This window comes from Megachile rotundata, chromosome 10, assembly GCF_050947335.1.
Source record: "Megachile rotundata isolate GNS110a chromosome 10, iyMegRotu1, whole genome shotgun sequence".
NCBI classification, from domain to species: domain Eukaryota; kingdom Metazoa; phylum Arthropoda; class Insecta; order Hymenoptera; family Megachilidae; genus Megachile; species Megachile rotundata.
In genome coordinates this window covers 13,405,103-13,420,960 of record NC_134992.1, presented here as the reverse complement: position 1 = coordinate 13,420,960, position 15,858 = coordinate 13,405,103, and the positions used below count along the sequence as shown (strand labels likewise).

The 15,858-nt window shown below is 30.9% G+C and overlaps 4 protein-coding genes across 19 annotated transcripts; 2 read left to right on the top strand and 2 right to left on the bottom strand.

The window, feature by feature from the left end:
- Positions 1–453: 453 nt before the first annotated feature.
- On the top strand, positions 454–3,164 carry IFT54 (intraflagellar transport 54). The gene is made up of 10 exons (XM_012289781.2): positions 454–764; positions 858–975; positions 1,054–1,166; positions 1,230–1,493; positions 1,557–1,969; positions 2,049–2,174; positions 2,244–2,490; positions 2,565–2,684; positions 2,745–2,830; positions 2,893–3,164. The coding sequence occupies exons 1-10, from the start codon at positions 624–626 to the stop codon at positions 3,041–3,043; spliced, it is 1,779 nt and encodes a 592-aa protein (XP_012145171.2). The 5' UTR covers positions 454–623; the 3' UTR covers positions 3,044–3,164.
- Positions 3,093–6,172, bottom strand: spag (RNA polymerase II-associated protein spaghetti). 2 transcript variants are annotated; one of them, XM_012289784.2, is made up of 9 exons: positions 6,041–6,172; positions 5,225–5,422; positions 5,033–5,164; positions 4,670–4,914; positions 4,385–4,595; positions 3,984–4,313; positions 3,660–3,923; positions 3,393–3,588; positions 3,093–3,309 (listed from the first exon to the last, which is right to left on the bottom strand). In XM_012289784.2, the coding sequence occupies exons 2-9, from the start codon at positions 5,360–5,362 to the stop codon at positions 3,221–3,223; spliced, it is 1,605 nt and encodes a 534-aa protein (XP_012145174.2). In that variant the 5' UTR covers positions 5,363–5,422; positions 6,041–6,172; the 3' UTR covers positions 3,093–3,220. The 2 variants fall into 2 exon arrangements, with proteins under 2 accessions (XP_012145174.2, XP_012145173.2); XM_012289783.2 differs by lacking the exon at positions 6,041–6,172 and adding an exon at positions 5,523–5,715.
- A 207-nt stretch (positions 6,173–6,379) lies between these two features.
- Positions 6,380–12,008, top strand: LOC100878081 (bestrophin-4). Of its 15 annotated transcripts, none has more exons than XM_076536560.1 (15): positions 6,381–6,520; positions 6,583–7,049; positions 7,169–7,473; positions 7,591–7,725; positions 7,886–8,184; positions 8,413–8,532; positions 8,646–8,924; positions 9,111–9,245; positions 9,433–9,599; positions 9,973–10,130; positions 10,209–10,439; positions 10,546–10,626; positions 10,685–10,836; positions 10,927–11,058; positions 11,170–12,008. In XM_076536560.1, exons 7-15 carry the CDS (start codon positions 8,746–8,748, stop codon positions 11,939–11,941), a joined length of 2,007 nt encoding a protein of 668 aa, XP_076392675.1. In that variant the 5' UTR covers positions 6,381–6,520; positions 6,583–7,049; positions 7,169–7,473; positions 7,591–7,725; positions 7,886–8,184; positions 8,413–8,532; positions 8,646–8,745; the 3' UTR covers positions 11,942–12,008. The 15 variants fall into 15 exon arrangements, with proteins under 15 accessions (XP_003705242.2, XP_076392675.1, XP_076392670.1 ...); XM_076536555.1 differs by having other exon boundaries at positions 7,591–7,802; XM_076536557.1 differs by having other exon boundaries at positions 7,591–7,817.
- A 386-nt stretch (positions 12,009–12,394) lies between these two features.
- LOC100878195 (uncharacterized) lies at positions 12,395–15,597 on the bottom strand. Its single transcript, XM_012289782.2, has 4 exons — positions 15,289–15,597; positions 13,982–14,854; positions 13,335–13,871; positions 12,395–13,249 (listed from the first exon to the last, which is right to left on the bottom strand). Exons 1-4 carry the CDS (start codon positions 15,442–15,444, stop codon positions 12,440–12,442), a joined length of 2,376 nt encoding a protein of 791 aa, XP_012145172.2. The 5' UTR covers positions 15,445–15,597; the 3' UTR covers positions 12,395–12,439.
- Between the last annotated feature and the right edge of the window lie 261 nt (positions 15,598–15,858).

The following is a 15,858-nucleotide window of genomic DNA, read 5'->3' as shown; positions in this document are numbered from 1 at the left end:
CAATCATAAAAATCTATAAATTAGTTATGAGAAATTAGAAAACTGTCGAAAAAATTTCCAATCATAATAATTAATTGCTGATAGTCAGAATGGTAGCGAAACTGCTTATAAAAATCAATAAAACCATGTACTTTGACATTCAATTCTAAAAGTGCAAGAATTATACACAGAAAATGTGTAATTAATTATTTTTCATCGTGCATATGATTTTATTCGGTCTGACGCCATTTTGGATTGTGGAGCCATGCTTGGTTTTGGCGCGTAATTCAATTTCATTACTTTGTGCCACCTCCTCGCGTTATGCTATCCTGGTACCAGGAGCAGCATAGGTGGCGTTATGTCTCTGTTCCATTGACCCGCGAAATTTAAGGGCGAAAATTTTGAATCGTCCAACAAAATGCGCTGAATCTATTATAATACGATATGTAGAACAATTTTTACTTCTATAATTAATAAATTCTGTGTGGGTTATATTGACATGTAATTGAAAAGATATTCATCAAAGTTGACCTTATAATCAACTGTATGTGGCGGTCATGCAACAGTTGCTAGGTAACAGTTAAAGCTACACAAAGCGTTCAAGATTAGACAGAAACGTGCATTGTGGCAGGTTTTGCTTATAAATGACAATGGCAGAAGACGTGAAGCCTGAAGTGATCAAAAAGACACAAGATTTGCTTGGGAAGTATTTTAAAAGACCACCGCTCACAGAGAAACTTCTGAAGAAACCACCGTTTCGATTTCTTCATGATATTGTTTCAGCAGTAATTATTTATTTTAATGACGTTTCTCTTTTTGTTGTAATCTCAAATATTTAATGTTTAATATCTGTTTTACATGAATGATATTGTACGCAGGTCATCAATGAAACGGGATTTTTGGATGGTTTATTCACAGAAGAGGAACTAAACTCTGAGAACATCAAAAACAAAGAGGCAAAAGTTGCTTATTTAACAAAGTTGATCGAGGTTGTCAGTAAGTGTGATTTCTATTTCTTGTATTGTGAGAAATATGACACCTTCCTTCATTTAAATATATTAATAATTATTTCAGAGCTAGCTACAGGTATTAATTTAACTGTAAGAGCTAGTAAAATAGTCTCTGGTCAAGAACCAACTAAAACAAATGAGTTACTACAAGCAATCGGAAAAGCTTTGGATAAAAAGGTACTGTAACATTAAAGTATTTACTCTGGAACATTAAGAAATTAAACAATTTTTTCATATTAGATAAGTAGCAAGGAAGCTATTGAACAATATAAGACAAATTTAGTGAAAGGTAAATCTAAGAGTAAGTCATCTGGTGGGAAAGAAGAAAAGAAATCATCAAAAGAGAGCTCTCAAAAAAAAATTTCAACAGATAAGGAAAAATCTTCAGAGCAGAGAAAAAGAGTTCCCAGTGCAAGTAATGCTGTAAATGAAACAGAAAAGCATACAAATGAAAACCATGAATCTCAAAAAAATGCTGAAATTAAAGAGGTTCCACGGGTTGAGGTAAACTAACATCTGAGGTTTAAGTTATACAACTTAAATATAATATAAATATATATATTTCAGCCAGCCCAGAATAAAATTCCTTCATCTGCACAGAGAAGAAAGCCCTCGTCTGCTAGATCTAAACAGAAAATATCTGCTGTATCTTCACCCGAAGCAGTAACTCCTCAAACAAGTTCAGATAAAAAAATAGATGAAAATAAAAAATTGAAAGAGTCTGAAAACAAATCAAACCAAATAATACATGATGAAAACAATAAATCTCAAGAACAAATAGTAAATACAATAGACACTGTACATTCAGAATCTAAATTTACAAATAACACAGAGAACAATAAAGCAGATGAAAATATAAAACCAATAGAATTCAATACAAATGAAATAAGAAGTAATGAAACTCCTTTTCAAAATGGTATAAAATCTGAACTAGGGGCACCAGAGGTTCAAAAATCTCAATTAGAAAACATTGATGTTAGGTAATTAGGTCCTATGAATATTTTTTACAATAATTGACAATTACAATATTTTATGGTAACTTGAATTTTATATTTTCAGTATTTCAGAAGCAGCCTCTAGGCCAAGAACTTCTTTACGTCCACCTAGCTCAAGACCAATTAGTGCTAGACCTGCAGCACCCAGAATAAGAGGGAAAGCAGAGTTAACTGTTAACGAAGAAATATCGTAAATGTCAAATTTTTATTTATTTTTGTTGATAAAATGTACAACGTTATGCATCCAAATTTTTTTTAGAACACCAATGGGAAATATTAGCGTTATTATAGAAAATGCTGATACCAGAGACGATGACGATGCTGAAGATATGGTAGTAATGGAAACAAAAGGAGGTAGTGGCGATTCCTTAGAAAATAGTAATATCTATAAAGCTAATGATCAATTAACACAAGAACATGGACATCTTGTTGCTCAAATATTAGAAACGCAAAAAGAATTAGTTAATAATGAAAATGTAGATGTGATACCAAAAAAGACAAATATTGTAAGGACACTTCATTTATAACTTTTCTCATCTTTTATTATGATGTATCCTATTACATGAAAAGTTTATTTCAGGCATGGGACACAAGTTCAAAGCGCGACATAGTTACAAAAGAAATTGATAAACTTCGTAATACAATACAATCCTTAACAAGAGCAACAAATCCACTTGGAAAATTATTAGATTATTTTCAGGTATATTTTATTTACATATTATTTAACATAATGTTATTATACCTACAATAATCATTGCAGGAAGATGTGGAGATTATGCAAAAAGAATTGTTGGAGTGGAGAAATCAGTATCAACAAGTAAATGAACAGTTAAAAATAGAAAAAATGTAAGAATACTTTTAGTTATTTCAAATTGTGTTACATGTATAGTTAATTTATACACTTACAGAAAAACACAAGAGCTGATAGACCCTATGAAGGAAACGTTGAAAGAAATTGACCATAATATGAAAGCACAACTTGACAAAATATGTCAGGCTAAGTTACAAATTATGAAAAACGATCAACGAATACAAACCTTACTAAATGGTCATGTCTAACATACTTGCATATTGTACATAACAAAATAATAAAATGTAACATAATATATATAATTTTTTCCTGTTTATTCGGGTGTATGTAAATAAAAACATTTGTACAAAATATACAACTTAAAATATCTTGTATGACTTATTTTTACTTTACTTTAAACGGAATTAAATATCACAACTTTATTTTTATATTTCATATCTGTCTTCTACAGTTTTAAGTTCTTCTTGGGAAACATTCTCAACCTCTTTGCAATATTTGAAAAGTATCCTTAAATCTAAAATTTATATAAAATATATCAAAATATAACGTTACTACAGTCAATTCAAAATTTTTTAAATTTAATATAATAATACTTACTTTCTTTGTCACTATTACTAATAAACATGATAAGTGCTCTAAACCGTTTAACTTGGCTGAGATCTTTTAAATAAGAAAATATAATTTGCTCTTTTCTTTTAATAAATTCTGTCTTCAAAACTTCCAATATTTCACTAAAAATATCTGATTCCATTGAGTCTTGAAATATTTCATGTAACGAGTTTCCATATAATTGCTGAAATTTGATCATGTAGCTGTATTAACTTCCATCACTAACAAATTTTAATAATTAAATTTAATTTTCACCTTTAAATATTTATATTTAAGTTCGGATGATTTAATTGTCTTCCAGTTCATTATAAATTGTACAGCTGTTTTAGGAACTGGCGGTATATTTTCTATAATTTCAGGACTTTTAACAGGATTATCCTTTTTTATAACATTATTATCTGTACTAATTTCCTTAATCAATACAGGTTCACTTTCATTATGTTCTATCTTATCTTTATCATAATTATGTTCAAGAGTACCAAATTCTACTTCTTCAACTGGTATTCTTGTTAATGATTTCTGTAAATAATTAATATTATTAGCACATATATTAGATAAATGTTCATTATATAATCTTACTTTTGAATGTAAATGAGGTGGCTTTTTAATGGGTTCAATTACAGCAACATCATCTTTTTCTGGCAACCAATCAGGAATACGTGAATCCCTTCCTTGCTTTATTATAGCAGCATCTTCTGCACCATCTTTTTTATCAGCTACAGAGATACTACATGTACTATCTTCAATATTTTTAATATCTGTTTCATTGTCATTGGAAAGTTCATTCTTAATATTTTTAGTATTTACTGCTTGAGTTTCTGATACAGTATTGGTACATATCTTTTTACCAATCTCCTTTTCAATTGATTTTTCTGGTAATTTTTTTGTACATTCGTCTACTGCAGGTGACTATACAAAGTAGTATTATTTAATAACATTCATAATTAAAGTGAGCATGTTATTCATTTAAATGTACTTACTTCTGAAACCTTAATTTGTTTTTCAGTTTTAGCAAGCAGTGTCTTGGCCTCTTTATTAGAAGGTTCCAGTTTTAAAACTTTTTCTAAATCTTGTTTAGCTTCTTTGTATTGTTTCAAATTCATTCTGGCTGTTGCTCTCCTATGATATGCTTTTACATAAGTTTCATCCAACTGTATTGCTGCAGAGCAATCTGATTCTGCGGAGTAAAAACTGCATAAACATAATAAGTGCATATTCTTACAGACATCCTACTCTATTTTACAGACATAAAGAATTATGCTTACTTATTTAACTTTAACTGACAAAGTCCTCGATTTGCATAAAACACAGCATCATATGGAAAAACTTTTATAGCTTCACTGTAGCATGAAATAGCTTTAGTCCATTGTTGCTGTTGTACAAAAGTATTGCCTTCAGTTTTATGTTTTGTGGCTTCTTGGTGAGCTTTTTCTAATTCTTCCTTGGACACAGTTTCATCTTCAGAATCATCTGACTGTTCTTCTTTATCTAACTCTTTACATGCTTTATCCTTTAAAACATTATAAAACATTAATAACAAAATTCATGCTATAAAAATATGCTTGATCTTTAGATGTCTATATCCTTAGGCTCTTATATCTATTTCTGTTATAATAATCAAAGCTTACTACATCGAATTTATCCCAAGCAGAATAATCATAAGATTTAATTCGTTTTGTTTTAGAGTCAATTCCATTTTGTTTTGTGGGAGCATTCTTTGCTTTATTTTTAGGTTTGCTTCTGACAGGTGGTAAGATGGCCTATAAATAGATAAGTATTGTTATTCTGAAGTTATTGCTTGAATAACAAACAGTTTCTACCTGGCCACTTGCTTCTTTCCTCAGTTCTTCATCTTTACGCTTCATTTGTTCCTCCCAATTTTTCATGTCCAGAAATTCTTTTTGTAAATCTTCCGCATTATCTTTTACTTGTTTTTGCATCAATATTGAATTATTCATTCTTGCGATTGTATTTAAAATTAAACCCGCTCAGTAAACTTAGGTTATGTTATACGTATCCTGTAAAATGTAAATAAATACTGTTTCTATGCATAGTTCCTTACTTTGTTAAATATTTAGATTCTAAATAATTTCAAGCAAAAATTAAACTGACACATACTGTGTATCACTTTACATTAACAGAAGTATTGATAGTCTTAAAAATATCGGTCAAATATCGTTTGCTGTCATACAATTACTATAATACTCTGTAAAGCTCACAAGTTTTCATAAGCATATGTCACGTTAAATATATATTCCTACTTCATTAATTTGTACCAAATTTATTGATACAAGTGACAAAATTTTAATTATGTCTATAGTATAAACAAAAGTTGTGGTCAATTTCAAAATGCATATTTATTTAATCAAATATATTTACTGACATCAGTGGTGCGTATCGGACAACGTCCGAATTAAAATTGACAGGAAATTTAAACGTTTTTAGAACTTAATTAATATTCGTCACTTATACAGGTACAATGTTATGAAGAAATTATTTTACAATATAAAACACAGTAAAAAGAAGCAATATAAGAACTGTCATTTAATTGCTATAATTTTTTTCTATTAGATCGAAACAGAATGAATGTAGCGAACATATAAAAGAATGTTAAATTTTCATATTATAATACGTACAGACTGAATTGTTAAGGTACACGAAAATTAAAGGACAAAGGTAACCAAAATGCAATTAATCTGCTCAAGACGGGTATAAATTAGCAATACTCAACACGAGCTTGACATTCGACCCTTTTTAGATTTGGGCATCTGCCATCGAATGAAAATTGAACAGCTTCAATGTTAACATTCGCAATGACGATGCTGATTTTCTTTGAGATGCAGTTTACCAGTAACTATCTTCGAGTGCATATCCGTGCTTGCACCAGAATAAAAGATTGTTTATGTCAGTGACGTTTGTTCGATTAAAACAGTTATACAATAATGTGTTGTAGCATAGTTGCAACATTATGAATTATGTATCAATAACGGATTACAGAGATCCACAGATTTTACCCTTTATGTGTTACGGAGTCGAACTTACATGCAGTCGGTAAATCAGTATAACGGATGCAGTGAATGTTCATTATACGTGTTCAATAAATATGATTAATGAGTGTAAGTGCAATGATTCAATCTTAATTTAAAAACAATAAATTTATTGCATATGTATTTTTTAGGTTGCCATAAGATATTTCGTTGAAAAGAAAAATGTAATCGTATGAGATGCGTTTAATACATTGGCGTAACTAGGATTTCTGTGTGAGAGGATACCAGGTCCCGCAATTTTATTATTGCAATATTAAAACATGGTCAATCGACTTTTAGAAATATTAGAATTTTTAACTTTTCGAATTGGAGACTCAGATGTTCAAGAATGAAAATTTAGGAAATTGAACATATGAAAATTTATATCAGATAGTTTATTTTATATGAGATATACTAGGCCCTATATCCCTCATGTTTCATGGAATGGGCCACTTCATATTTTGAGGGGGCCAGACCTACCTTGGTCCCTATCTATCTACACCAATCTGATACAATAGAAATACTTTTCAGCTATAAATTAAAAAAATAATTAAAGTGGAATAGCTTGAAAGACATGAAAGATAAAAATATTTTCATGCATTAACAATTATTCATAAAGGTTTTAACTAAAATAATTTTTTATAAAAATTCTGATCTTTTCTTTTTAATTACAAACATGCTTTTGCATTTCATTCATCTGCAAGTTAACAGTCATGTTGCATGTATATTTATTTGCAGATATGCTTGAATTAGATTGTCACTGAAGAGGAAACTGCTTTGAGTTGGTTTTAGCCCACTTAATCTATACTATTGCATTAAATCCTGAACGGAAGTGTTTCATAGTTCGGCCAATGTCGCATACTTCTTTCCAACATATTTTTAGACCGCTCCCTCGGAAAGCAACGCGTGGCCATCAGACGATCTGTTAGACACAATGATGACGACTCACGCACGTGTTATTAACACTTTACCCACCGACATTAATAATATATAAATAGTCATATACAGTATATTATACCACCAGCAAGTTATTGTGTCTCATGGTAATTCTAAAGTTGACAAAGCTCAAATTAATGTTTGTGAAGCTTATTAATCATATTTGTTTAAGTTCCATGAACTTGAAAAACTATTTGTGATCTTTTTACTGTTTCATGTTTCAGATTCATAGAGTCTTCATAGAGCTATAAATATTGATGTTTACAATAGAGACTATCATGGAGATGCATTTTCAATGATGTACCTATAGTCTCTAATTTCTTCCAAGTGCCTTGTGATGTCCTGCATGGAATGTAATGGTATTCTCATAGCATGTTATCTATAATAAATTAACTACAAGAAAACAGTGTACTAATATGTACTTTCTCAATTCACTGTAAATACATTTCTGGTATATCAACCAATTTACATTTTCTCAATGAATAAAACTATCATTCTAAACGTCTGACAAATTTACAGAATAACTACTGAAGATACTACAAGAGCTTAGTAATATTGTAGTCTGTTTAAGAAACAAGGACCCATAGATACTTATTGTTCGTCTAAAACTGCCAATGTGTTGCACTCTGAAACCTGGTATAAAACGTGTGTTTACTCAGACGGTAGTTATTCCAACGTACGAAGTTATATTTAACAAACGTCGTTGCATACTGGCGCGTCTCCCAAAACCACTCTGCATTATTTATGCTATAAAAACTCATGCAGACGCTTCCCGGTGCTGACTTTTTTTTCATCAGCAATTACGTATTCGTTACGAGGTCAAAATTCCTTCGCTTTTGTTTCTTTTACTCTTGTAATAACATTTTTGTACCATTTTGAGCTTACATTTCGAAACATATCTTCCAATTGAAATTATGAGTGTGAACAAATTTTGTCTTCTTGTAATAAGTAACTTTGCTAAATAGATAACATTGAAACTTCATTATGTTCTTATATGGACATAAATATACACTTGATCTTTTAACTTCATACTTATGTATTTTCAGATATTCACCATGGATTTTCAATCAGTGACCTCTTCATTAAAGAAAATATACAATTGAATTGATTAGTGCCTGATATAAATGGATGTGCTGCATAATTCATTTAGATACAATACAAATTCTGTAAGAAAACATTGTTTGAAACAATTAGGGAATCTTGTACAAACAAATCAAATCTACATTGACAAGTTAATGTTGCAGAGAAAGAAATTTTATTCATACTCACTTTTTCCCAGGTCTAAAAAGACGATAACATAATAACGATGAAAAGGAAGAAATTTCTGATCTCGCGAGAAAACTACTTTCATTACGAAACTGACAAGAACTGAATGAAGGATGACGGTCTCGTACCAGTACCAAGTCGCTAACTCAACGAGGGGTGGATTTACCAGGCTACTTTTTATGTGGAGAGGCTCACTCTACAAGCTTATCTATAGGGAACTCTTCCTGTTTTTATCTCTCTTCGCTGCACTTTCAGCCGTTTATCGTTACTTGCTAAATCCCAAGCAAAAAAAGTTTGCAATTTAATTCTCAAGATATGCTAATAACAGTAATGGGATGTAAATGAACTTGCTTAAACAATCAATTATAATAGAGAAATTTAATAGATGATGATAAACTCAATATATCCCATCACTGATTATTGCATCAATTCTTTAATTTTTTCTTCATTCAAATTCTTCAATGGATCTTTTTTTCAGAGAATTTGAGAAAATTGTTATTTACTGTGATAACTTCATCAATTTAATTCCGTTAAGTTTTGTTCTTGGATTCTACGTATCTTATGTTGCACAAAGGTGGTGGCAACAGTATCAAGCAATACCTTGGCCTGATAAGTAAGTTTTATAATTGAATGTATATATACTAGCTGCAACATAGACTTCTAGAAAAGAACCCTCTCACTTCATCTTCAATCTTGATGTAATTCTCTTAACTTTTTCTTAAGTGAAGAAAGCCTATGGTATATGTTACTATACATGAGTTTCATTGATACAATCTTTAATAATCGATATCATTTTTCAGAGTGATGCATTTAATCGCATTGTACGTTACGGGGAACGACGAGTATGCTCGCGTGCTTCGAAGAAGCATGATGCGTTATTTGAACCTTTCCTTGATATTGGTTTTACGTTCAATCAGTTCAGCAGTAAAGAAACGTTTTCCGACACTGGATCATGTAGTTGACTCTGGTAAAATATTTCTCATTTTGTTAACACCAAAGCAAGTTTCCTTTTAACAAGAACCTCCTAATTTTAACCTATAGCATGCAAGAATGTGAGGAAAAGCTAACAAAACAAGATCACTGATGAAATAACGAGTTTTGAACTAAACATTCACTTTGACGAAGATGAACCCATTTTTACTCTGTACTCAGTGGGTATAACTATTTTCTATTTTCTAATATTGAGCTGAAATTACTAGAAATATTATCTAATGAAGTTTTCTATACTTTCAGCATACCATTGAAGACATTAATTTTCAACGATGTTATATCTGAAATGAACTATTATATTAAGTAAAATTATTAGTATTGCATTAAAAGAGTTTCATAAAATTTTTCAGGTTTTATGACATCTATAGAATTAGAATTATTTCTGGCAGTACCAAGTTCAGAATTTAATACCTATTGGATCCCATGCACATGGTTTATCAATCTGCTGAAAGAAGCACGTCAGAATCATAGAACTCCTGATCCCCAAGGATTAAAACTGATCATGGAAGTTTGTATCATACTATGTAAAAACTATTTACAATTGATTAACAAACTTAGTTGAAATTATTCCTTGTTAATGATATAGGAATTCAATGAATTTCGTACGAAATGTGGCATGCTATGGAGCTTTGATTGGATATCAATCCCTTTAGTTTACACGCAAGTAGTTACACTGGCGACATACAGTTTCTTTGCTGTAGCTTTAATAGCGCGACAATACATTGATGGCAAAGAGAAACAATTTCAATTGCAAATTGATATTTACGTTCCTGTTTTTACCATCCTGCAATTCTTCTTCTTTATGGGTTTATTGAAGGTATGCCTATAGTAAAAAAAATAACAATGAAAAATTTATTATAATAGTCCAAATTAAATTAAATTTCCAGACACATAATTTATAAGTTTAAATTATATTTTAACAGGTGGCAGAACAGTTAATTAATCCTTTTGGTGATGACGATGAAGACTTTGAACTCAACTGGATAATCGATCGTCACACAAAGGTAATTAATGCTTCAACAATGTTTCATGAAAACTTAAAAATTATAAACATATTCGTAGGTGTCGTATCTTGGAGTAGATACACTCATGAATCGTTGTCCGCCGCTGGTTAAAGATATTTACTTTGACAATGAAAATCTAATTTTGCCGTACACTGAAGCAGCAGCTGCTTATAAGAAGAAAACTTATCGTGGTAGTGTGGCAAATATGACGTTAGTATATTACAGAAATTTGTAGCTATGCTAAATCTATCGACATAAATTAAATTTAACTATTTTACACGTATCTTGATGTGCTTATAGAGTACCTGAAGAAAAGCAAACTATGTTCTTGCCAGATGTTATAGAAGAAGATGAGGAGGAGGTGAAACTTTCTCACTATACATCAACCATAAGTTTAGCTACTCATAATGAAAGTCCATTATGCCAAAGACGGTAATTGTAGTATTACATAATTTTATTAAAAAAATAACTAATATTGAATAAAGTACAAACAATGAAAATTTACAAAAAATGTGCCCATTAAGTTAGATTCGTTTGTTTCAGCCAGATCAGCCAGCGCGCTGAAACACCTACAAAAACTGATCAAACATGTCCAGAGACAATTGTACAATTTGATATTCAAGAACCAACGCAAGTAGATCAGACAGACCGATCTAGAGTAACAGACGCCATGAGGCGAATTTCAAATCTAGGAAGACATTCGGCGTCGCAAATCGATCACACGCGGAAACCGTTTTTCATGTTAACGAAAAGTCCTAAAATGGTTCTGCGGCCTAGCTCGAGCACATCCACTTTGTCAAAACCCACGAGACAAATCATTGATACTCCTACGGTATATGTTAGCGAGGAAAATCCATGGAGAGAATACACACCACACGTTGTGCATCCACTGCCTTTAGAAATGTTTGCTTTACAACAATCTCCAGATGAGGAGAAACAAAGTGATTTTGAAAGTTCACAATTACCTGATACTCCTCATTCAGACACGTGTCAATCACACTGTCACCACACAAGCTCTTTGAAATTGTCAGACACGAACTTATCAGTTCCTACACAAGCAACGACGTCAAAATCCACTCCTAAATATATTATTAGGCGACATAAATCAATGGAAACTGGTAAAAAGAAAGGCAGTCGATGGAAGAAATTTATGAGGATGCATCGCAAAGGAAAAGTGGAAGATATAATGGTAGTGGAAGAAATGATACCTTATACAAGAAGCTCGCCGAATTTAAAACACTTGGACAAGGCTTGGCAGAGTTCAGTGAAAGATACACCTGATGACGATACGAACTCTTCCTCGAGAGAAGAATAAGTTATTGATTTGTAATTACATATGTGTAAATACCGTTAATTATTAAAAACAAAAGGTATAAAACAAAGGTGTAAAGCATAAAATACTTCCCATATTAATGCTATTAATTATTTATGTATGTATTGCAACATTATTGTACATGTTTAGGAAAAAGTGAATTCGGTATAAAAACATATTGCTATTTATAAAAATTTCACCCGTCTAATGTTCATTACATTACTTAATTACTTTGTTCTTGTTTAAAAAACAATGTCTTTTTTAGCTAATTACTGACAAAACAGTATACGTATGTTTCATCCGTTGTTATAAATTACTATGATTGTTTCAAAACTTATTAACTTATTTTACACATTCTGTTTTATTTATTTACCTACTTCGATACTTACCTTAAATTATTTATAACGCTTTTACCGTAATATTTATAGCCTTTTAACAGTATTACAAGCATACAAATGTCTATAAACGGCATAGTTTAATGCATCTCCTGCGCACATTATATTACATATTTGGATAAATTGCATAATAGGGATTCTTAAATTGCTTTGAATTAATTGAATAAACATTCGGGTCTTCCACCGTAAATGGCTGAATAATATTTGATCCCAGACTTTTTTGATTGTGTACATTTGGTATCATGTACTGAGGCGTTGGTGTAACCTGCCCAACCGTTGCATCCTCCACTAACTTCCTTTGAGAATAAATCAAAACTTGTGGAACATTTATATCCTGATGCGGTATTGAATTCTCTACGGAAACTGCGAATCCAGTATTAGACAACTGTTGCGCTTTGCATTTTTTTCTATGTGCATAAAGCGAGCCTGCATTATTATATCTCTTTGTACAAATTTTGCACGCATACGGTCGTTGACCAGTGTGTGTGTAAGTGTGCTCATTCAATGAGGTCAGTCTTCTAAATGATTTTGTACAAATCTGGCAGTGATACTTCGCTTCTCCTGTGTGCATCGTAATGTGTCGGGCTAATGTATTTGCACGCGCAAAAGCTCTACTGCAGTATTGACAAATATATGGTTTTTCTCCACTATGTGTACGTAGATGCAATTGTAAATAAGTGCTCTTTGTAAAGGCCCTATTACACACATTACAAACATATGGCTTAACTCCAGTATGTGTACGCATATGGGCAACAAGAGAACCACTTTGAGCAAAACATTTACTGCAAACCTCACAAAGAAACCTTTTCTGAGTATCTTTCACGCGTTTATGACGTTCCACGTGATTTGCTAAAGACTGAGCTTGAGCGAAGGATTTAGGACAGATTGCACATTTATGTGGTCTATTGTAACGGTCCTGAAATAATTTTAAATTTTATGAAAGTTATTTTAAAAAATATAACTTCACTTAGGTTTTCATAAAATAACTTTAAGTGGCTTACTTTCTTTCTTTCTTCTAAGCAATCTTCCCTACTCATATCATCCATATCTTCTCTGTCAGACAAATCAGAATTTTCAAATATTTCAGACTTATGTTTTGATTGCTCATGATCTTTTAATTTGTCTATCCTTGAAAATCCTTTACCGCAGGTCTCGCACGTGTATTTTAATCCACTATGTGTGGAAATGTGTCTTTTAAGGTTTTTCTTTGTTGCAAATAGTTTTCCACATTGAGTACATTGTAGACTTTCAGCGGGAAGGTTCTCATCTTCCTCGTCCTCTTCCTCATCTTCTTCTTCATTTTCTTCTTCTTGTTCCTCAATATTTTCTGCAGATTTTTCTTTTGTTGAACACCGAGAAGAATCATTCAACTCTTGTAAATTATATTCTTCTAACTTATACTCTGGATGACTTTTAGCATGCGTTATAAAGGACTTTTGATAAGTAAATTGCTTTGAACAAACTTTACATGTAAATTTGAAACCTTTTCGTTGTTCCTTAGAAGAATCATCATTTTTCTGAATTTTTGTTCTTTTATCCTGAAATAAAAATGTAACTAATGTTAAACTGAATAGTAAATTATATATGTAATAAAAAGGATAACAAAATGAAAGCTTCCTTACAAGTTACCACCTTCATATATACTTACTGGAATATTATTAAACCTTTTGTCTTGTAAATCTGTAATTTCTTTCTCCTGCTCATAAGTGATTGTTTTATCATCAATATTTTCCTTCTTGTTATGAGCTTCACGACAAACTGCTACATGACTTTTTGCCTTTGCAAGTGTTGAATACTGTTTATCACAAACGTAACAGACATACCGTAACTTAGTCTTACGCTTATGTACAATAGTATGTCTCTGCAAGGCCACTTTTGTACGAAAAGACTTAATACACTGTGTACAACGTAATCTATTAGCACGTACAATTAAAGGCTTTTCTTCGTCGTCTTGAGTACTATCTATTTTCAATGTTTCTTCTAACATTTGTTGATTTTCAGATACTTCATCATTATTTACAACTTTTATCGCAGTATCTTTGTTTTGCACTTCAGGCTCATCCAATAAAGACAATTCTTGCTGCTCAACTGAATTACTTTGTTTTATAGAATCTTCTTCTAATAAACTCTTATAAATATTTACATTTTCTGTACTTTTCTTTTGATCCTTATTGGTTAATTGACTTTGTGATTGTTTTTCATGACATAATAAATCTTTTTCCGAACTAAGACAAAAAGAATCATCCTTTGTAAAACAAAAATTATCAGAACAAAAATTTGGAGAACAAGTTTCTGGTTTAACCAAGTTTTCTTTCTCAGAAGATATTACATTAGATATCACATCAGCAATTATTGCTGTAACTATGCTGGTACTATTAACTGAATCAGAAGATTTTAATTTTAAAACTTGACGAAGTTTCTCATCTGAATTTTGTATCTGACATTTAAAATCATAAGATGCATCCAATCGTTGATTGCAAGGTATACAAATCACCGGAGGTAAACCATCACCTTCTGCCACCTAATAAAATAAACATATATTATAATTTTTAAACTGAAATTTTAAATTAATATTTTTAATAATGTATTGTTTAAAATAAGTAAATGTTTAATAAAAACTTGTTATTACTATAAAAAATATAGTATAAACGTCAGTCTGTATTAATTATTAAACAATAATACAAAACTGACAAATTTTTAGGGGATACCGAACATACAATATGTTTTAAATATTCAAAGTATCCCTCTAAATTTTTAAATTATTTTTTACCGTTTCCAATGGCTTCCATTATTTTTAATTAATAATATAAATAACATTAAACCTAAAGATTGCTTTCAAACAGCGTGCAGAACAGAAAATATTAATTTTTAAATAACGAACAAAGGAAAAGAAAATGAAATTTAATGAAAATTGATTTTAAAGGAGTATTGTCATAAAGAGATTAGTAAACTAACCTGTACAGAAGCAACGGCCATAAGTTTACGCGGAATAGTGTCCCCATTTTTAAATAATTCACAAAATTCAATGGTTCTATTTAAACAGATTCTACACTCGTCACCGTAAATTTTTTCACACGTATCAACTAAATGCTCGTTTTTCGGTACATCCATTTTAATGTATTTGGAAATCAAGCAATGATCTCGGACTCCCCTCCTCGGAAATCGAGGATGTTTTTGACATTTTTCTTACTCAATGCATTCATATAATGGAAAACATTATTCGAACATAATAAGAAAAAAATATAACGAAATGTAGTATATTACTTCGTGTTTACAATTTGAAAAGCAGGTTGTACCTTTTAGTATAAATAGTAATTATATTTATATAAATGAGCGCTATAAAAAGTGTATGCAATAAATATAATAGTTACATAGTGAAATATATTAATCAATTCAAGTATATAAATTGGTATAATTATCTTTTATGCTTAAATTAATATGCGCGCGTATATTACGATAATATGAAATAAAATCCTGCCCGTGGTAACTTGGATTTGCACAATTCTGCAGTACCGTTTGCGTTAA